The following is a 21791-nucleotide window of genomic DNA, read 5'->3' on the forward strand; positions in this document are numbered from 1 at the left end:
GTGTCTATAATCTTATTATTATTGGTAAGGTATCAACCATCTAGTTCATCCACTCCATCTCCTTTCGAAGATAAGCGCAAGATGATTCACAAGATGCTACACATTCAGAGACGAGACTATGCAGATAAAAATATGCGGATAGAAGAGGAAATGTGAATGCGTGTTGGCCAAATTGGCTATCATCATTATAAGTATCGCAAGGATGGCAGGAACTTCCTAAATCAACTCTCATACCATCAATCCAAAGCTTTCAACACCATTACACACCTATCAATCGCAGCAATGGCAGCAGTACAACAACCTATTCAGCCTGGTCAAATAGGAATGGATGTCGGCAACCACCGCTTCAACAGCCCTAGCAATCCCCACAACTGCTTTTGCGGTTGGTACGTTTACTATTCTAGCGTATGTGGTCACGCACACACAGAAGTTCCAATACAATGCGGCGCTCGAACCACGCCATCCGGAAGAAGTGGCTTTTGCAGAAGCCCAGCACCGAAGAATATCATCCAGGCTCCGCGAATCAATGCGCGGTGTCGTTTTTGCTAAACTTGGTTGGTGGAGAGGGGAAGGAAGGAACGAAGGAGAGAAAGTTAGATTAATGGGGAGGAAGACATATGAGAAGAACTACACCTGAGACTTTTCGATTGTTGCCCTAGGTATCTAGGACACAAACGAGTTGGGTGTGCTCTATCCCATCCACTTGGAGCTTAATCATTTCAGATGATTAGCTGGCAAGGAACTCATGGTCAGGTTTAGATAACGCATTACGATCTCCAAACACGCGTTCCACTATCTGACTTGAGCTTGTATGCCTTGTGTGACTTTTAAAAGAATGAAGTGATGGATTTAATGGTTTGATGTCACTGCGAATGGGTTGAATGTCCTCACCGGACTTATTTTGACATTTACGTCTAAAGAATCCGTTTCCGAGAGAGAAAAAATTGGTGAAAGATAAATGCTGGATAAATCAGAAAGGCTTGTCTTGAAGAAACTGGCGAAGGGAAAAAATGGGGAAGTGCTTCCCAAATGTGGGGTTTGATAGTTCAAATGCATAATAGACATTTAATATGATGTTTGGAGAATTTCTTGGGATGTTCGATCTCAATAAGTTAGCTACCACAATGACGATAGTAACGAATATGATGGACAGGGCGGAAAATGCAATTCAAAGTACACTAGATTTTCAAACGTTCATGAGTTTATAAAATCTCAGGACTTTTCAATATCCGTAGTCATTCGACTATCATAGAGCAGACTAATTAAGACCAGGCAAAGAGCAGACTATTGAATAACATAGAATAGAGTTTTTAACTTTCCCAGCTTTTCGAACGTGAAAACTTCCATCCTCACACCTCGCCTACTGGCTCCGCATGTACGCCATCACCTTGAAACTTAAGTCTCAATCCTTCCAAACCCGAAAACACCTGCTCAAAAAACGTGGCGAGCAACAGGAAGCAGCGAAACACGATAGAACGTGTTAGACAGCCCCAAGAGCTCTTCCCATCGTCACCATACGACAAGAACACGAACTCATCCCTGAGAACAACCCATAGACGTCTCATCTTGTGATTCATCTTCGAGCCTGCGAAAGCCTATTCTCAAATCTCTTATATCAGTATACGCACTGAACAATAACTCGAACGGCAGAAGATGAAAGATGGGTCACTAACGTCCGCATAATTCGCATCCTCAGAAAGCTCTTTAATCCCCTCAAACATCAATCTCCCATTCGCACGTTCCTTATCACTTAATTTCTGCACGAAGTCGTCTCGGGTTTGCGCAATAATCTCATCGGCTGCCTGTTGTAATTTCTTGGCATCTTCTAGATCCAGCCCGTCAAGTTCTCCAACAGATTTGCGTTTCTGATGATCGCGTGGCAAAGGTAGAGCATAGAGATGTAGGTATGGAATTTTGGTATTACGACGCATTTGAACGAAGACCTGATTTTCCCAGCATTTGAAATGATGTCTTCCTGGGCCTTGGGTCCCGTGGAGGGTGTACTGGTAGGACATTTTGAGTGTAGGTGATGGATGTGAGAGGATGAATCAAATGAATATATCCAGAACTGACGAAGAGGTTCCTTTGGCTGATAAATAGATGGGAGATATCAATGATACTATCTAGGTAGAAAAGCAAACGCTTTTCAGCGTCTGCCTGTCGGGCTATGCAGTCGCTTTCCCCTCAGTCATGCAATTTTTACTCAACATCATCCATGTGCCGGAATCGTGCATATTTTATGAGAGCTCTCTGATTGTTCAGTTCTGCCTAGGAGGTTTACTACAATTCTCAATGAATCGAAAGAAAACAAAGAATCGCAATCAATTACGCCCCTCTTCTTTTCAATCAGCTCTCACCATCTAGCAAAAGGAGAGTGACAATAGAATCCGAAAAAGTATCTTCGGTACTCTGATACGAAACTACCGCATATATACACCGTTTGACGAACAATCATTTTACTTAAATAACATTCTTAAACATATCGAGGAACGATGTTGTCAACTGCAAATGATTCACTCGGATCATCTCTCTCAACGCCGGAGGATCAGACTGGAAATTTCTACCCGGCCTAACATGCAGCCCAATCACAAATGTACCGTGCCGAAAACAAAGCAGTTATCCGAACCGCAAGCCACGAATATGATGAAAAAAGTTCAAAACGACAAAGATTACTAAATCTCATGCTCATGAATTTAGGCAAAAACAAACAAAAACCTAATTTCCAAACCAAAGACAAAACAAGAAACTAATCTGTGCTACTAACTATTCAGTCACATGCTTTCGTAAAATACTAACACAGCCACAAATAAGCAGTTGGTGCCACGACATTATTGTTTCAAAACAAACGTGGAGAAATCCAGTCTTGAAAGTTTCTTATCGGTCCTGTCGGTCCTGTAGGTTCTATCGGTCCCATCTTATCTTACCAACTTCACGGGTTTTCATATCCATTTCGTCGTGATTCATAGAGTGCATATGTATCTATGGAGTACGTCTTCCCTCCCGTAATGTAAATCATTGGACTCTACATATGTTACTGCACTCCTCTCTCCTGCATGAATTCCTCTATTTTCCACGCTCGTCTCCATCAAAAGACCTGCGTGCAAGCGTACACAACGTACAGAAGCGAGCGGGAGACCGCCGGCGCCGAATGGCTCCATAGCGGTAAGCGACAGGACGTTGAATTTCGTCCTCGCATGCTTCGGAGTCCATAAAAGATTGGTATATGATTTAATAGCACAGATTAATTCTTCTAGGGAGTAAGCTTTTTTTTCTTTCCAAGGAAGAGGTGACTTGGATGCATGTAAGCCTAACAAATCTTGCTGTTGGACCAAAAGTTCGACGACACGATGCACGATGGAGATTCACATTTCCACTTTCATGCATGAGGTTGCTTTGGGAAGGGATGTCCTATTGGACGAGAAGGATTCCTTTCCGTATACACTGATCCCGTTCCTCTTCTTAGTGAAGAACGATTTCGGTTTGACAATTTTTGAATCCAATGATTTCGAAGTGATTTTAGATATTAGTGGAGGGGAATAAAAGATGATGATCCAATGAAGGGGTAAGTTCGAGAGCTAGAAAGAAGAAGCTCTCGCCTCATTGATCGATAGGAGATTTTCATCCCCATAAGTATTTTTACTATTTATGAACCAAGAATCCAGGATGCCATTGCCATCACGATTCATTCACCCAAAGAAAGAATCCACAACATTTCTCAAGGAAAGACTAAAACTCCCCCTTGCAAAATAACTATCACTCCACATAAATTATGTGAAATCGGTTTGATTCTCCGATATGTCCCCTCCAAACCTTCCAAAAGGCACCTTGAAATCCGATCATCCCATCTATCATCGTGGACTTGTATACTTCTATACATATAACTAATACATATACCTACAAACCCAGGTATACCTACATGCTTAAATGAAGTCGTGACCCAGTTCTCCACAGGTATTCATCTCCATCCTAACATCATTCACAAACCCATCCATACAAATAAACCTCTCAAATCCCTCACTCTTCGCTGTCCCACGAATTTCCTCAGTTGATCTGCCATACTTACCTCCTTTTCCTTTCTTTCCACCTACTTACCTGCTTGACGTACCTGCTTGACGGAACGGACTCTCTCACGTCCTACATTTCTCGTTCCCCAAAAAATTCCCACTTAAATCTCCCCCGCCATCAGCTCTTCACCGCACTTTTTTGGCGGTAAAGAAGTAGCTTGCTTGCTTGCTTGCTCGCTCAGGGAATCTACTTCTTATTCTTTTCACAAGCCAAAAATTCCATTCACTTCTTTTCCAAATCTTCTTTACGATACCACATTCCGAAAAATAAGAAGCCGGTCTTCTCTTTTTCTCTCAAAAAATATACCCATATCATACGTTCAAAAATGGCTCCTCCTATCACAGAAACCGTTACCATTATCAATAAATCGGGGAAAGTAGTCAGCACTGTAAGTATTTCTTTCATTTTCCCGAGGTTTTCCCTTGGAATTCCCCTCATCCGATGTTACACACATACAAAATGATGCGGTGACTAACCAGCACATTTTTGGAAAAAAAATAGGGAAAACAACTCGTAAACATCTTCAAAGATGCCAAAGCCGCATACCAAGAAAAGAAAGCACAATTGAGAGAAGAACATTATCTTCGGGAAGAAGCACGATCATATCGAGCACAGAGACGCCTCAACGAAGCTCGATATGAAATTGAAGAGGCACGAGGAGGAGGGGGAGATGATGCACAATCGATAGCTTCAAGAAGATCTCATAGATCTCATCGTTCGCATCGTTCTCATTCTTCTCGTCAGGAACCGAGAGATGCGTCTCGTCCTCCTCTTACCATCAATAACTATGAGGAATTCCCAGATACGCAAAGTTTGGCCAGTGGCCGCTCCCATCGTTCTCATCGTTCCCACACGAGAACTCGCCAGGAATTTAATTTCGATGATTTGGACGAGGAAGAAGATATGCAAAGTCTCGCAAGCAAACGTTCACATCGATCTCATCGATCGAAACGAAGTCGTTCGGTTCATGGTTCCAAAGCTCCCACTCAATATGAGCCTGCGGAAACCCATTACGAAGATCCCGAAGAGGGATTTTATGATGACCCCCCTCTAGCCATGTATCGCCAACCATTCGCCGAAACGGAATTGAGTCTCGCGCGGAGACATACAGAGATGGAAGCTGCTCCTCCCATGCCAGGGCATCTCGTAAGGAGAGAAACAGCTCCTGCTACGTATACCAGCGGACAATTAGTCCCACGTGCAACTTCCGTACCTGATCTTCATGATGACTCAATCGATATGGATTTGGCATATGGAGATGCCCATCACTTTGAATCTGACCCCGAGCCAGAATACGAAGAGCCAATCGCCCCGCAACAACTCCCAGCAGAACTCGACGAAACAATGAGTAAACTCGATACTCTTCTCATCGAAGCCCAATGTCTTCACCACACCGCCACAGCTATCATGTCGAATCTCCAAGCCAACCCCGAAGCCATGGCCGCCGTAGCTCTCACCCTCGCCGAGCTTTCCTCCCTCCTCACCAAAATGTCTCCCTCCATCCTCCCCATGCTCAAAGCCAGTTCCCCCGCCATCTTCGCCCTCCTCGCATCTCCTCAATTTCTTATCGCCGGAGGCGTCGCTCTAGGCGTCACAGTCGTCATGTTCAACGGCTTCAAAATCATCAAGAAACTACAAGCCACTCCTGAAAAACCACTGGAAGCTCCCATGGCCATGCAAGCCCTCCCCGCTACCCCCAACTATCCCGACACACCCGGATTCATGGAACCCAAAGACATACACCATGAGTACGAAGAAGCGATGCCCTACGAGGCCTACGAGGAAGAACTAAGCAGCATCGATATCTGGCGTCGCGGTATCGCCGATGCAGAAATAGAAAGTGTAGGCACAAGTGTAGATGGTGAATACATTACCCCCACCGCAGCACGACAAAAGGAAAGTCGCCACGCAGAGCGAATCCGTCAACGTGCCGCCGAGGAAAGAATTGACGAGAGTGAAGAAGAAGAAGAAAAGAGAAGCATCATGAGTCGCTTGACGAGTAAATCTCGTCGTTCCAAAACTCTTCCCATTAGAGGTAGTCCTTCCGAGTACGAACCTTCCGTCAAGTCTAAAGATGACGATGTTGAATCCATCCGTACTTCTCGCACGAAGACTTCGAAATCTACAAAGTCTTCTAAGAGTCATCGATCGAGTCGCTCAAAGAAAGATGAGGATAATGCATCGCTTGCTTCTGAGCGAACGGAACGTATAGAGAAAGAAGAAAAGGAACCCAAGGAAAAGAAAAAGAAGACGCCTTTGAGTATTTTCAGAAGCAAGACGGAGAAGAGTACGAGTTTCAAGGGAAAGGAAAAGGAGAGCAAGAAGATGGGTCATCATCCGCTTTTACTTGAGCTTTGAGATTTGAGCTGAGCTTAAGTTTGACTTCTTTTACGACTTGATTCAGGTTTTGGTGTTCTGAGGGTATATCGTTCGATTTCGATGCGTAGCCCATCTCATCTACTCACTCCAATCAAACGCACCCAACAAACCTCCCAAATTAGACCTCACTTCTTTCTTTCCTCTTCTTCTCTTTCTCTTCTTTTAGCGGGTTTTCAACCAATTAGTTGGTCGGTTGGTCGGTTATTTATCATGGTTCGGTAGCTTTTGACGAGTATTTCAACTCACCTCAACTCAACTCATCATTCCCTCACTTCTCTTCTTTTTCTCACTCCACAATATCCCATTCCCCGGGAATTCTCGAATCAAGAGAGAAGTTTTTTTTATTAATGATTTCACGGATTTATGGACGGACGGGCATTTCAATACGGAATAATGATGAAAAAAAAGGCAGATGGAGATGGAGATGAAAATGGAAATGTATCTACTACATACGAATGAATATATCACGAATATCAGATTAGAAAGACGATGACGATGAGAATAGGAATTTGAATGGTTTTATATAAGGAATGGATGAGTAGTATGGGATTTATATAAATGAAAACATATATATAAAAAATACCTAAGAATGAACCTATGAAAGAAAGAAAAGAATAAGAAAAGAAGAAACATTACTGCGTCTTAATATAGTTATTAGTGTTTATGTTTGATTTATATATACTTTCTTTATACATATATATATATATCTCCTCTCTCTCTCTCTCTCTCCTCTCTTCCCTTCCATAACCACTAATATTCTACAAACCATCCTCTCAACTCAGCACCTCCACCCTCGTAAACCTAATCCAAAAGTCCAACAAACAAATACAATACAACACAACACAACATAAAATCTATCTTCTATTCATCAATATAAATATTCACAAAAATTATATCTCTTTGAGGATGAAAAAGTTATATCTTATTTTCCCTCTCTTCTCTTTTCTCCTCTCTTCTCCGCTCTTCTCCTCTCTTCTCCTCTCTTCTCCTCTCATTCTCCTCTCTCTCTCTCTTCTTCCTCTCTCTCCTCTCTTCTCCTCTCTTCCTCTCTTCTCCCTCTCTTCTCCTCTCTTCTCCTCTCCTCTCCTCTCTTCTTCCCTCTCACCTCATACTCTTATACCCCTCTCCTCTCTCCCTTTTCAAACCTTTTCATCCCTCCATTCTTCAAGCCTTAAATTCTATCTCATCCTCTCATTATCTCACCATCTCGTTATCTAAAATCTCAACCCCTCAAAATCTCTAATCTAAACACACAACTCAAAGTTAAACTCTATACTCAATATTTCATATTTAATATACTCACTCGATAAACTCATTCATCTAATTATTCATTCAAAATTCAATATTCAATATTCAATATTCAACATACATATATATACATATCTAATAAATAATAATAAATATTTATTCATCTACTCACTCAACTCAACTCACCTCAACTCACCTCACCTCCACTTATCTCAAACTCAACTCATCTACTTATTAAACTCAATTCAACTCAATTCATCATTTTATTTATATTTATATTTATATTTATATTTATATTTATATTTATATTTATAGTTATATTTATATTTATATTTATATTTATATTTATATTTATATTTATATTTATATTTATATTTATATTTATATTTATATTTATATTTATATTTATATTTATATTTATATTTATATTTATTTTATATTTATATTTATATTTATATTTATATTTAAACTTATTCAATTTACTCTTACTCAAATATACTCTTACTCATACATACTCTTATCTATACATACTCTTACTTTTTCTTATATATACTCTTATATACTTATATATATATACTTATATTTATCCATACTCTTTCTTATATATACATACTCTCACTCATATATACTCTTCTTATATCTACATACTCCTCCTCATACATACTCTCACTCATACATACTCTCACTCATACATACTCTTCCTCATATACTCTCACTCATACATACTCTTTCTTACACTCATATATACTCATATATACTCACATACCATACATACTCATCTTCCCCTTCCCCCTTTCTCTCCTTCTCCCTTTCTCTTACTTCTCGCTTGACCCTTCTCCCCTCTTTCCCCTCTCCCTCCCCTTCTCCATTCTCTTCCCTCAAAATCAAAATCAAAATCAGTTTCGAGATTCATATAAGTAGAAATCTACACATCTACACATCCATCTACAAATCCACAAATCCCACATCTAAACAAGTAATCGAAGAAATCCTCATAGAAAGAACTTATTTATTTGTATTGATTATTATTCACCCACTCACTATTCACTCCCTCTTATATCATCTCACCCCACCCCAAGATCAAGATCCAGATATATCATCTCATCTCAACACCTCATCCAACAACTCCTCATATAAATCAACCACCTAATACCTAGATAGATACTCAATCTCACATTTAGATCTTTCGATTCCATCTCGCCTGCTAACTATCCCCTCATATGACTTTGTTTCATTTCATTCCATATCCTATCCTATCCTATTCAAGACCACCGTCATGAATCCATATACATCCATCCAACCATCTGCTCCAAAATAAATCCAAATCAACCAACCAATATACATCTAACTCCGCATCCAAACCAAGCCTCCAACTCCCCACACAACAAGATCCCCACCCCAACCCCAACCTAACTACCAGAAAATGCAACAAATCGTTATACATTCAAATCAATTCAAATCTAATCCAGCTCAACCGGTTCCATTATTTCCCTTCCCTTCCATTCCCATCGACGAATATTCGATTTGTTTGCCTGGGTAAATTTGTCCTCCAATCCTTCTTGATTGATTGCCATAGCCAAACCCTAATATTCAAGGTCAAAAATCAAATACACCCCACTACGCTCCCCACTACATCATACTCGTTCTTACTCGACCTTGGGTATCGTGATCTGGTGTGATGCTCCTGATAGAGCTTGTCGCTTTGGTATGAACGTTCTGCTGATTTCGCATACATCTATCGATGCCGCAAGTGATCGCATGCATTCGCCCCCATGATAATTCTCGGGCCCAACAATTCCTCGATAATCACTTTCGAATCGAATCCAAGGTCTCTTAATTCCAAATCACTTCAATCTCGTGATTATCCATCAAAAATCTCCTCATTGCGAATTCAAAGCTTCATTCATCCCCTCATCCTTTCATTCAATAACCATCTTTCTGAAACCTCCTACCATCGTCCAACCTAATGCTCTCAAAGCACTTGGATCTTTCGCCCGAATAATTGTGCAGGCTGGTAACATTGGATTCGTCGGATCCACATGTGATGCATCTTTTGCTGCTTGTTCAATTGCATCCATTTCCTCTTTACACTCTTGTTCATTCAATGGACATACCGTAATTGGTTGACGATGAGTAATATCTCGAGCACCGGAGAGGTGAACCTGCAAATTGTTACAGTTAGTTTAGAAAATTTGAATGAGGAAGTTGAGACAGTTCGACTAGTAAAGCATGTGAATGAGAGAAGAAAAATGTATATACCTTTATAACGAGAAAAAACTCAATCTTGTATAAGGTCCCCGTGGTCGTAAATGAATTGACAAAATGCATTGGAAATGCAGCTTTTCCTCTCCTAATAATACCCTCTGAATCTCTCAAATCCTTCGAAGGATATATCAGCCCTAGAGTCGTGAAATACCCAGCCTCTGGCAATTTTGCTCCCACCGTCGCCGTCTGCTTAGCTATGCGATTGATTTTCTTCGTTGGTTCATCTCCTTCTGGATTATATGTAATCTCCTCTTCTATGCCAATTGTGATCTTTTGAATGACTACTTTTGTAGCTTTCTTCATGTAAAGGGAATTTGGAAATAAATGGATGTAAACGCTAACTGGGTCTGAAGGGCCAAATGACCATCGAGGTATTGTAATTCTCATAGTAACCAGATGATCCGTATTCTTCTCTGCAGATTCTGGTCGATTATACATGCCAAATGTTGAAAGAGTATCATATCTCTGCATTGGGACTGGAAAGGCGAATTTCTTTTGATCTTGTCCTTGTTGAACCGTAACCACCAACTCATAATAAGTTTCCGCCGTGCGACTTGGTAATTGTAAACTCGCCGGTGGGATCCTTCGATTCGATTCCTCTCCACCCCTTCCAAATGGTATGAATAACACGAAAGGTAGGTCCATCAACACCACACTTTCGCTCTCCTTTCCGGCCGTACATCGAAACAATAATAACTCCTTCCCAACTACATCTGTCGTTTCTCTCCGAGGTGTCCCCAAATGTTTCTTCGCTATCGATTCCGCAGATGGATGAACCGTTTCTCTTCGCTGTAAACATATTCGTACCAACGATATCGCTATCGGCGCAGAAATTCCAGTGAGGGGTCGAATCTCTACTTTACCCTCTATCCTAGGCTAGAAATCCCCGAATTAATACCATCCCCTCCAAGAAATCACAATTGCAAAACCAAAGCTTCAATCAAAGAAATAGAGATCACCTACAAGCGTAGCAGAAATACCCGGATAACCAACCAGAAAATTACTGTTTGGTGGTCCGGAGACACGGACAAAGGCAGACATATCGTGCACACCCAAAGATCACTGGCGCCACCGCGCAGGTTTGCGCCAAATGGAAAACAATGTTGATGAGCAGTGTGGGTTGTGTTAAAAGCTCGAGTCTCATATGTAGGTATGATATGTATGTATGTATGCGGTAAGTTTGTTTGCGCGAATTGTGGGGTTGCGTGTCGGTGATATAGCTTTCGTCGTCACCATATAAGCAAGGCTCAGCTCTTGTTTTTTGGGGGGGTGGATAGGTTGTTTTCTTCGTAGGTGAGATTAAGATTACTAAGTAAGTGAAGATTGATTGTGAAGATCGATTCGCATGTATGAAATGGAGTAAGAGAGTCTTGGGATCCCCTCAGTTTGTTGGGGGAAAGTAGAGTTGGTTTTATATTTCTTTGAATGGAAGTTGGGAGAAATATCAAGAGATAGCTGGTAGATTTGAGAGGTCGATTGTGTTGTGTGACGGAGAAGTTTCCTTTAATGGATGATGAAATGAATGAGTGGGTGAAGGAAGAAATGGTGTGAGAATAAGATAGATGATAAGTCTTGAAAGGAATAGGGAGTTTGTTAATTAGAATTGAGATGCAGTAATAATTGCAAGCGGTTATCCTTTCATGGATAGATGTGGATGTGGATGTGGATGTGGATGTAATTGAGATTGTAATATATGGAGGAAGGATAGCTAGGTAGATGGGGAGATGGGTAGATTGAGTAGCTGGGTAGCTGAACGACTGAACGACTGAACAACTGAACAACTGAACAATAGCTGGATCGACGTTGATGTTGTAAGGGTTAACTTGGATAGAGAGAGGACGGATAAGGAAGAGTGAGACAGGGAGAGTGAGAGTGAGAGTAAAAGTAGAGAAGAGAAGAGTTCGAAAGAGTAAGATGGATTGATGCTTTCGTCTAGTCCAGACTTCTCTTCTCTGTGATCAATCAATCATATCTTTCTCTCAAGTATCAAAGTAAATGCGAAACATATGATGAAATCTAGCAACATGGCGTATCTAGATGCAAAGTATAAAATCCATCACGATATCGGCGTATCATACATATTATCCAACCATACAAAGAGTTTCAATCTATTATTTACTAGGGAGGTGTATTAAGAATGTATATTGCTAGGTAGGATTCTTGTTTATTGAGGGGTATTATTTATAAATATATCTATAGATCTAAAATACCTATATATAATATCTATTCATTTACATATACTCAAAAGAAATATAATAAACAAGTCAATAACCGTCATATAAAATCCCAATTCAAATCCCATCCATCCATTCATCCATCCAAAGATCTCCTTAAATCTCAACTCAAAATAAACAACAAGCTTCTGAAGATCCGATCCACAAAACCATGGCCCTACCATATCATATCCCATATCCAATCCAATCCAATCCCATCTCATCCAAACCCATCCCACCCCGCCAATCCCGCCCTCTCACAAGCAAATAATTCCAATGTTACCTTTCATCCTTTCCTTACTAATATAATATAATACTTCCATTCCCGATAACCATAAAATTTATTCCTTCTTTGTTAGCCTTCTCTCCCCATCCAGCCTTGTCTTCCCTTCCAGCCTTCTCGCCCCTTCCAGCCTTGTCTATCCATGGATCTATCCACAACCTTACACATCTGACCTCATAAAAAATCCCACCAACCTTCTCTTCTCTCAGCCTTCTTTCTCCATACACCAATCTTCCAAAATAAACAACTATACCCACCTGCATCTACATCCATCCATTCCCACTGCATCAATTCTCACCAGCCAGCACCCAGAAATAAATATCAAACGCACACATACATACCTATACATACACATCATCACCCATAACCATAAACCAACACATACATAAAAAAAGATGTCAGTAACTCTACACACCAGCCTAGGCAATATCAAAATCGAAGTATTTTGCGACAGTGTACCCAAAACGGCAGAGGTAAATTCCCTCATTCTTTTTCTCCCATCTCTTTATATCATATCAAAAGCTTTCATTCAATTCAATTAAGTCCAATTGAATTGAAGAAAGACGCTCCGCTAGGCCACTGCCGTGGTGGCTTTTTCGCTACGCTCTATGAATGATCTTTTCACATTCCTCATCTTCTCCAATCTACTCTACACCCAACTAACCCCCCTCCTCCCCAGAACTTCCTCGCCCTCTGCGCCTCCCACTACTACGACTCCTCCCCCTTCCACCGACTAATCCCCACCTTCATGATCCAAACCGGCGCTCCCTCGCCCTCCAACCCCCTTCTTCCCTCTCCTCCTCCCCCAAAAGGCGGCACCTCCATCTGGGACGTTCCTTTCGCCGACGAGATCCGACCTTCCCTGCGCCACCACGCCCGCGGTATCGTCTCCATGGCCAATAAAGGTCCCGAAACGAACGGCTCTCAATTTTTTATCCTCTTTGCCCCCGCGCCGCATCTCGATGGCCAGAATACCGTGTTTGGACATGTGATTGGGGAGGAGAGTTTGAGGGTTTTGGGGGAGATGGAGGGGTTAGAGGTGGATAGGAAGAATAGACCTAAGGAGAAAGTGGTGATTGAGAGCGTGACGGTGCATGCTAATCCGCTGGCGGGGTGATATTTTAGGATTTGATTTAGGTTTGAGACGTAGAAGGAGGGAGTGAGAGGCTAGTATGATATAATATGATATCCACCGAGCTGAGCTGGGAAGTAAAAGAACAGTAAGATGGATAAATGGATGAATAGATGGAAGTAGCGAAACCACTCCATCAAACAACGAAGCGAATGAAACGGTCTCGAATACCCCGCGGAAAATAGATACGTGCATTTCCTTTCCTTTCGCTTCGGTGCGTTACACACACATACACACACACACAAACGAATCATGCACATCACATCACATCCCATCCCATGACGAAGATAACGTGGAAGACTAGCTCGGGAAATCTAGACTAGACTAGACTAGACTAGACAGAAAGACATACCATGTGTCAGATCAGATCAGATCAGATCCAGATCAGGTCAGCGTAACACAGAAATATAGTGCTGATAGAGACTAGCCAGCTAGCCAGCTAGCCTTATAGAAATGCGAGATTTGGGAACCATAAGCGACTGATGCGGTTGCGGTTGCGGTAGCATCTAGATCGCCACACCACCCTGCACTGCATTCGATGTGTAACCATGGTTGGGGGCCAAGGAGCTGAAAGGGAAAATTACTGGGGAGACTGGAATGGAATGATTGAGATTGAGAGTGAGAGTGAGATTGAGATTGAGATACCCAAATAGATAGATTATTATAATGGAGATGGCGATGATGAATGGTCGGATTTAGAATCATTAGAATTTATCGATATTAATAGTTTCAGGTACCTACCTACCTAGGTTGTTTGCATTCTTATGAATATCGTAAGTTGAGATGCATATTTAATACGAGTAACATACCAAATAAGAAATTGCCACTATAAATTCTTATTTCACACCCAGAGAATACATATGCAATTGGATATTCGCAGATTCATAACCACCACCTAATTGAAATCAAGCAAGCTTGCAATTGAATGTTATTTGACTACCGAAACGCCTCATGACATACCTACCTAGTACACATCATAAAAATCTACGTACCACCAAACTCCTAGAGTACTTGGGGAGTATCATCCAATACACTGTCCGAATCGCACGAGTGAAAGTGACATCCCAAGCTCAAGACCATAAGATAAGAGCCTATAATATTCATCGCCACACTTTCATGCGCCCATACCCAAACCGATAACCTCGAAAATGATCGGGTTTCCTTCGACTGCTAGCCAAGCGATACCTAAAAAGTTGTCAGTTAGTAATTCAATGGCCGTATTCTCACACAAACTTACCGCTATAGACCACGAGTTTCGTGACTACCTCGACATCATATCTCACACGAGGTTTTTCTAGCCTAGAAAACATTTCTATTTCATCTAGCTCGTTCTCTTGCCCAACGGTAATCTCATCTTCTGCAGCATCATCACCCTCTAGACCCGGAGTGGATACCCCTGGGGTATACATAACATGACCTGCACCCATCATCTGTTCATAAGAGCCGACTCTGGACTGTGCTGGAGTCGGCAAATTCATGTTCCCATGAATCGATGACATTCCAGATGATACAGCGCCATCCATTGTCGGTTGCTTGGAGCCAAAATAATCTTTGGCTTCTTTCGTAGCTGTTTGACGTGGAGTCATACCCTCAAATACGTCAGTAAGACTATCTCTCCGTCTTTTCTCTCGATAAGCAAGAGTTTCGTATGCATCGGCAGCTGATTGAGGTCCAACGGATACAGCTCGGCCTCGTCCAGCATGCCGTATAGATGAGATCAAACTTGGTAAGTCGGATACAGATGGCATAACATTATCCACCTTAAGTCCTGATGGAATATTGTTATATTCTGAAGCAGGCATAAAGAATTTTCGAGGCAAGATCAAGCCCGTGTTCTCAAAGACTCGGAAAATATGTGGGAGTAATTTCAACAATGTTGGTTTCATGACTTCTCTCCAAGCAAAGATAACCAATACACCAATGAGAACTCGTAGTATCACAATTACCCAGCCCATATGATGTAGATCGAATGGTACTGTCGCTGGAACTGGAACATCCCAGGCCCAACCACCAGAAGCATAATGCCAACCTCCAAGTTCAACACCTATCATAACCGCGGCGAATGCGACACTATCATCAAAACATGGGCAATCATCAGCTGGTTCTGGGTGAACTCTTATCAGAAGAATGATGACTATGGCAATCGTCACGGGAGCCTTCCAGGTACTGCTGTGGAGATAGTTGTCAATCGTTGATCCATATACGCACTCGACGACAGAAATGAGTGCTCCTATAACACTTCCAACAATTACATCCACAAATCCATGCATGCCGCAATAAAGTCGTCCAAGCACAATAGAGAAGGCATAAGAATAGCTCACAATCTCTAAGGCCAGTTTCGTTGTAGGAAGCAGTTGACATTCTGGGGAATGAAGAGTAAAAAGAGCATATACAGCCACCGAGACTGCATTGGCGGAATGTGTCGAAGGAAATCCATATTCGAGTGCAGCAGAACCCGACATAGTGATGCGATGGAGAGGTGGGGATAGTGGTCGAGGTAGTGAGAACATGTCTTTGATGAACCCGGTTATGAAGACTCCCGTTGCCAATATATGAACCATCCTGGATTTCAATCAGCGAATGTCTGCGAGTACCCGTCAAGAAATTTGTTACCCTCTTCCCAAAGATGTATGTCCACACCAGAACAGAATTGGCAGTACAATCATGAAGAACGTATGCGTGCCAAGGTTTGCAGTGACAGCGAAATAAGTATCGAGTGCTGGACATCGCATCTTATCCTGCATCCAAGCCAAGTATGGAGTCTCCCATCGAACCAAAGGCAATAAAGCCTGTCGCATATTGTATCGCCATGGTGGAAGTTTGCGCTTGTCTGCGGGGTCGTTATCAGTATACCTTCAGTGATCAATTGTAAGGCGAACATATGAAACATTCTCAACGACTCTGGGAGAAGTGAGAGAATAAGTGGATGTAGTTTTGAGTCAACCTGGTATTGCTAAAGATATTGGATTGCGCAATCATTGTCTCAATAGCCAGATAACGAAATGTAGCAAAGGGGGCAATGCGCGCAGAAGTAATCCCATAATCACTATACTCACAGTGATTTAAACTTTTTAAGCCCGCATCAATGATCTCTGTGGGAGGGGCCGTAAGTGAAATCGATGGAGGTTGAGTATTATTATTCGATTTCTCAAGCTCTAGGCCGTCGCCATTTGGAGTCGGACACATGGATGCATTCGTTGAAGCAGCATCTATATATTGTGCCCGCTTGAGATGTGAAAAGTCTTGTCTTACAGAAAAGTAAGAGATTGAAGTAATTGGTCAGAAGAAGGAATGGAAGAGAGGGGAAAATTCCTAATCAAGGAAAGTAAAAGGAAAAGGAAAAAGAAGAAGAAGAAGAAAAATGAGCGACAGAAAAATGTGTTCTCACTCAATAATACCTAGCAATGTCTAGGTACGAGTAAGATGAGAAGAGGATTGTTTTAGGTGAAGTCTGCTACTTTAGGAAATAGGAAACACCTTTCTTTCCCTGGTAGAAAAAAGCGTTAAAAGGTTAGTAAGATTATCCTTATCATTTCCATGAAATCTTGGGGTTGAGTGGGATTTGATACACCATCAAGGATTTAACAATTGCTTGGGTGATTTGATATGATACCAGTATGATTTGAGTTGATTTGATTGATCGATTTGATCTTCCTTTGACGCCTTGGAGTAGGTAGGTAGGTGTGTATCACTGACTGCCAATTTCCTATCGCTCTTGGATTATGAGTTGATCTTTTATCGCATCGCATTGCTTGACTCTCCAGCTATCTATGGTATCCATGGATGGATTCGTGAATACCGGTATGCATCGTCAAAGCCTTCCAAGGTTTTCAAACTGAGACTTCAGCCTTTCTCAATATCGGGCGGTATGGGATTTCACGAGCCACATATTGATCAGCCACACACATCTACGTCGACCTTCACGAGCCACCTGCACACGAGGTAATCACATATCCTTCAGCCACATGCACACCTTCACAATGCCAAACACGTGCCAGAATGCACAGACCTCCAGCTATTTCTCCCATCATAATTTCCAACATTCAAAGTTTATGTCATCATACCTGCCACATACCTGCCACATTTATTTTAGGGTGGAGTGGATGAAGCTTGGAAGTTGCCAGAGCAACGGATGATCCATGCAAATGTAAATAAGTCTAACATTCGAGTAACTTCCTATCCAAAAATCCACCCGTACCCGTTCCCAAACCCAAACCCAAAATTGCTAACTTATCAACACCAGCCTGAAAGGGATCATTTTCAAGACTTTCATCCATTCTTGAAATCCATACCATTTTACACTATTCATTCCATACACTCAAGCCACAACCCATTACCATTCATCCAAACTTTATTCCATCATCACTTATTGCAATTTCAAACGTACAATAACTAGCACTTAATAGTAGCCATACCTAGCTATTAGGATTAGGGTGTCTTAGAAGGAAACGCTCTCGTCATTGGAAAGTCAATCATTGTCTCGACTCGCATTCACTTACTTCACTCGTACACCTTCGTCACAAAGCGACGCCTCAGTTCTCCAGACCAGACGACCACAAAAGCATGGCTACGCAATATCAACCAAATCAATATTCAAGGCGTGAAAGTGTAACCGAAAAATACGACGCGAGTCCAAGAAAGAAAATTACCCAACGTCGCGAACAAAGTCAAGGATCCAGTGACGGAACGGTTAGCACAATGATGAGCAATGCTTCAACGGGAAGGGAATCGGCAGCTACACATATGACAGAAGGTCCTTCATATTCGAAAAAAATTGTGGTGGTTGGTGATGGTGGATGCGGGAAGACTTGTCTTTTGATAAGTTACAGTCAAGGATATTTCCCAGAAGTATGTTGTGCTTGAAGCTCAACCTTCGTAGGTATATGGCTAATACTTTCTCAGAAATATGTTCCAACTGTATTCGAGAATTATATCACATACCCAACGCATCGGCAGACCGGCAAGACACTCGAATTGGCGTTATGGGATACTGCAGGACAAGAGGAATATGATCGTCTCCGTCCATTATCATACCCGGAGACAGATTTGTTGTTTGTTTGTTTCGCGATCGACTGCCCAAATTCCCTCGAGAATGTTATGGATAAGGTAAGATGAGAAAAGGGATTCATGTTGATCCATCCATCATACTAATTGACTCGATAGTGGTATCCCGAAGTATTACACTTTTGCCCATACACACCTCTTATCCTCGTCGGTCTGAAGTCCGACTTGAGAACGAAACGTTCTTGTATTGATCTCCTCAAAACCCAAGGTCTCACACCCGTCACCACAGAACAAGGAATGGCAGTTGCAAGAAAGATGGGAGCGCGTTATATGGAGTGCAGTAGTAAAGAAATGACTGGTGTGGAAGAAATTTTTACCGAAGCCATCAACACAGTTGTGGTCAACGATCGAAGCAACCAACAAAATACATCCTCATCTACTCCACCCGGTACATCAGGTTCGCAAGGTGTAATCATCCCGAAAAAGAAGAAGCGCAGTTGTCGATTCTTGTAATAACCCATCCTTCACCAAATCATCACCATTACGCATCCAAACAAAGTACGACATGAGCATGATATTTTGAAACGACATACGAACTGCATAACATAACGAGGAGTGTATAATTGTGAAAATCTGCAACTATTGGGCAGATTTTAGGAAATTGAGCATTGCATCAAATAGCATTGTGACATGGACATTAGCCTTTTTATTCTTTTCCTACTTCTTTTTTCATCGCACTCTCATACCGCTGGACTGGACTGGACTTTCTCCGGTAATCTTTTTATTTTAGGCTTCTTTGATCTGCGTGGGTTTTTGGACTTTCTTGTGAATCAGTTAGGGAATTGAGGGAACTGTGAACACAACAAACTGATTATGGGCGAGCGTATCGTATCGACTCTTTCTTATGTACAACGAAACTTTGTGGGTAGACAATGCATATCATACTCTTAACGTATACATAATTTATTGATTTTCGAGCTTATTTTATTGTAGAAGTTACGAACTCCTTCGTTTTGGTGAGATATGTGAAAATCGTGAGAAATCTAGTAGAATGAAACGTAACAAAGGGTATCAATCATACTCCAGTCCAGAACTCCTCTTGCCATGTCATCTTTATCATGATATGTGCAGTCCATAGGCCCGATCCAATTCGGCACATCCAAACCTTCCCTTCCCTTCCTCTCAACTCGTAGACTTAAACCCGTGTATCATCCTCCATAATCGTTTCTTCTCCCTCGTGCTCTTCGCGTTTACTGCTGCTGTGGTGTTGATGTTGTTGTTGTTGCTGTACTTCTTCTTCGGGCGGGGATTCAGAGGAGGGATCTTTGGCCATGACGTTTTCGAATTGGGACCAGAGGGCTTCGACGGAAGAGAATTCATTGCCGACCTATTGGGGGGAGGGGGGGAGAGTTAGTGGGGGTTGGGAGAGGATGGGGGAGAGGGGGATAACATACAGCAATTACACCTTCTAGAGATCGATTCAGTTTATTGATACTGGAGAGGACGTGTTCGAATGACTAGATGGGGGAGGGGAGGGAGGGTTAGTGAGTTCGTTTTTTTTTTGTTTTTGTTTTTTGTTTTTGAAGGGGGTTTAAACATTTTGAGTGCTTGATTGGGGCGGGGGAGGAAAGGTGAAAGGGGCAAGGGAATTGAGAGGTGGGAATGAGAGGGGGAGGGGGAGGGGGAGAGGAAGAAAACATACAATAGCTATTTCTCCTAGTAAAATCTCGCGCTGCTGTTCGAAATATGATTTTTCGGGAGGAGTTGAGGAGCGGGGGAATCGATTGGTTGAGGAGGACATTTTTGGGTTGGGGGGATGGGATGGGATGGTGATATGGATATGGATATGGATAATACTCGTACCTACGAGGTAGTATGTAGGTAGTTTATCGTTTGCGCGCGGATTACCTAGTGTATTTTTGGTGGGGTGTGTGAGGGTGTGTGAGGATTATGGGGTGGGGTGCGGATAGGGAGGTCGCGTCGCTACAAAGGTATTTATTTACAGGAGAAACGGAGAGTAAAATTGATATAATTCCCTTATAAGTTTGACTAGCCGTAGGGGAAAAAGAATTTTCAGACTACGGATTCGTAGAATTTCTTTTTTCTTTTTAATTATTATAATAATTTTGAAACTGTGTGAACAAGGGAATTCACTTCAAAAGAATGACTTCAATATAATGGCTACTGTATCAAAGGTATTTAGGCAAATGCGAAGGAGACTAGCTCTTTCAGTAGTGTTTATATAAGGCCTACTACTTCCTCTTATTAGCTAGCTCTTTAGACAGAATATAATATAGATATTTAGGGGCCTACTATTGATAGTGGGAATCATGTCTTCTGTATTCCTGATCTCATTATTGAATCAATATTAATTAGTAATATTTGTTAAAAGGAATAGAAGTTACCGGTGCTAAGCACGTGTAGTGATTAGTAATACAGCTATCTAAACGGGCTAGATTAGATGAACCATAGACAGGCATATTGATCCCCTTATATAATACTATGGGGAGATCAATATGCTTATATGTGTTATTATATAGTTAATATAGAGGTCTCTTCCACCTAATCTTCGAATAGGTTATGAGATCCGATTAGTATAGCCTTTGGATAGAATTGATGTGATCAATATTATATTCAGCTTGTGGAGCTGAAGAGTATACAGTACTATTTTATATTTAGCTTGTGGAATTGAAGAGTGTGTAGTATTACCTTACGATTAGTATATGATACTATAATCAATTACCACTACTAATTCGTGGAGTTAAAAAGTATATGGTGCTATCTATACTTATATATTTATAATTACAAATCTGTATAGTATTGTTTATACAAAAAAAGAAAAAAAAAAGAAAAAAAAAAAAAGGAAAAACTTTGTAAATTCTCTGTATAAATATCAAAATGGATGATATCAAAAAGCAAGCCAAATATATTCCAATTTTTATTTAAAAGATTTACAAGAGATGGTTTTAATAAATGAAAATATAATTGAAAGAAAAGAATTGATTTTATATAATTGAATTTATACTTCAGAATCATATAAGGATTAAAAAACTTGAAATGGAGATTGATGGTATTGAGATCTTCTCGATTATTGAAAGTGCTACAATAATATATATTAGACTTAATATTGAGAAGAAAATTGTATATTTAAAGAACAAAGCTAATATACTTTTATATATATACAAATCGCTTAATGATAACA

General features: G+C 41.2%; 7 protein-coding genes across 7 annotated transcripts; 3 read left to right on the forward strand and 4 right to left on the reverse strand.

Annotated features, from left to right (window-relative positions):
- Positions 1-1349: 1349 nt before the first annotated feature.
- EAF02_001689 (uncharacterized protein) lies at positions 1350-2015 on the reverse strand (the record flags this gene model as incomplete). The annotated part of the gene is made up of 2 exons (XM_038897737.1): positions 1350-1595; positions 1674-2015. 2 exons carry the CDS (start codon positions 2013-2015, stop codon positions 1350-1352), a joined length of 588 nt encoding a protein of 195 aa, XP_038762712.1.
- A 2375-nt stretch (positions 2016-4390) lies between these two features.
- Positions 4391-6423, forward strand: EAF02_001690 (uncharacterized protein; the record flags this gene model as incomplete). The annotated part of the gene is made up of 2 exons (XM_038897738.1): positions 4391-4453; positions 4567-6423. The coding sequence occupies 2 exons, from the start codon at positions 4391-4393 to the stop codon at positions 6421-6423; spliced, it is 1920 nt and encodes a 639-aa protein (XP_038762713.1).
- Positions 6424-9611: 3188 nt separating this feature from the next.
- On the reverse strand, positions 9612-10998 carry EAF02_001691 (uncharacterized protein; the record flags this gene model as incomplete). The annotated part of the gene is made up of 3 exons (XM_038897739.1): positions 9612-9854; positions 9952-10833; positions 10921-10998. 3 exons carry the CDS (start codon positions 10996-10998, stop codon positions 9612-9614), a joined length of 1203 nt encoding a protein of 400 aa, XP_038762714.1.
- Positions 10999-12848: 1850 nt separating this feature from the next.
- On the forward strand, positions 12849-13570 carry EAF02_001692 (uncharacterized protein; the record flags this gene model as incomplete). The annotated part of the gene is made up of 2 exons (XM_038897740.1): positions 12849-12926; positions 13133-13570. The coding sequence occupies 2 exons, from the start codon at positions 12849-12851 to the stop codon at positions 13568-13570; spliced, it is 516 nt and encodes a 171-aa protein (XP_038762715.1).
- An 826-nt stretch (positions 13571-14396) lies between these two features.
- EAF02_001693 (uncharacterized protein) lies at positions 14397-17526 on the reverse strand. The gene is made up of 4 exons (XM_038897741.1): positions 16642-17526; positions 16199-16415; positions 14823-16147; positions 14397-14770 (listed from the first exon to the last, which is right to left on the reverse strand). The coding sequence occupies exons 1-4, from the start codon at positions 16769-16771 to the stop codon at positions 14700-14702; spliced, it is 1743 nt and encodes a 580-aa protein (XP_038762716.1). The 5' UTR covers positions 16772-17526; the 3' UTR covers positions 14397-14699.
- Positions 17527-18148: 622 nt separating this feature from the next.
- EAF02_001694 (uncharacterized protein) lies at positions 18149-19102 on the forward strand (the record flags this gene model as incomplete). Its single annotated transcript, XM_038897742.1, has 3 exons — positions 18149-18433; positions 18488-18691; positions 18749-19102. The coding sequence occupies 3 exons, from the start codon at positions 18149-18151 to the stop codon at positions 19100-19102; spliced, it is 843 nt and encodes a 280-aa protein (XP_038762717.1).
- A 488-nt stretch (positions 19103-19590) lies between these two features.
- EAF02_001695 (uncharacterized protein) lies at positions 19591-20390 on the reverse strand (the record flags this gene model as incomplete). Its single annotated transcript, XM_038897743.1, has 3 exons — positions 19591-19976; positions 20044-20106; positions 20292-20390. 3 exons carry the CDS (start codon positions 20388-20390, stop codon positions 19785-19787), a joined length of 354 nt encoding a protein of 117 aa, XP_038762718.1. The 3' UTR covers positions 19591-19784.
- Positions 20391-21791: the final 1401 nt, after the last annotated feature.

This window comes from Botrytis sinoallii (assembly GCF_014898435.1).
Source record: "Botrytis sinoallii strain Bc 23 chromosome Unknown BSIN_002, whole genome shotgun sequence".
NCBI classification, from domain to species: domain Eukaryota; kingdom Fungi; phylum Ascomycota; class Leotiomycetes; order Helotiales; family Sclerotiniaceae; genus Botrytis; species Botrytis sinoallii.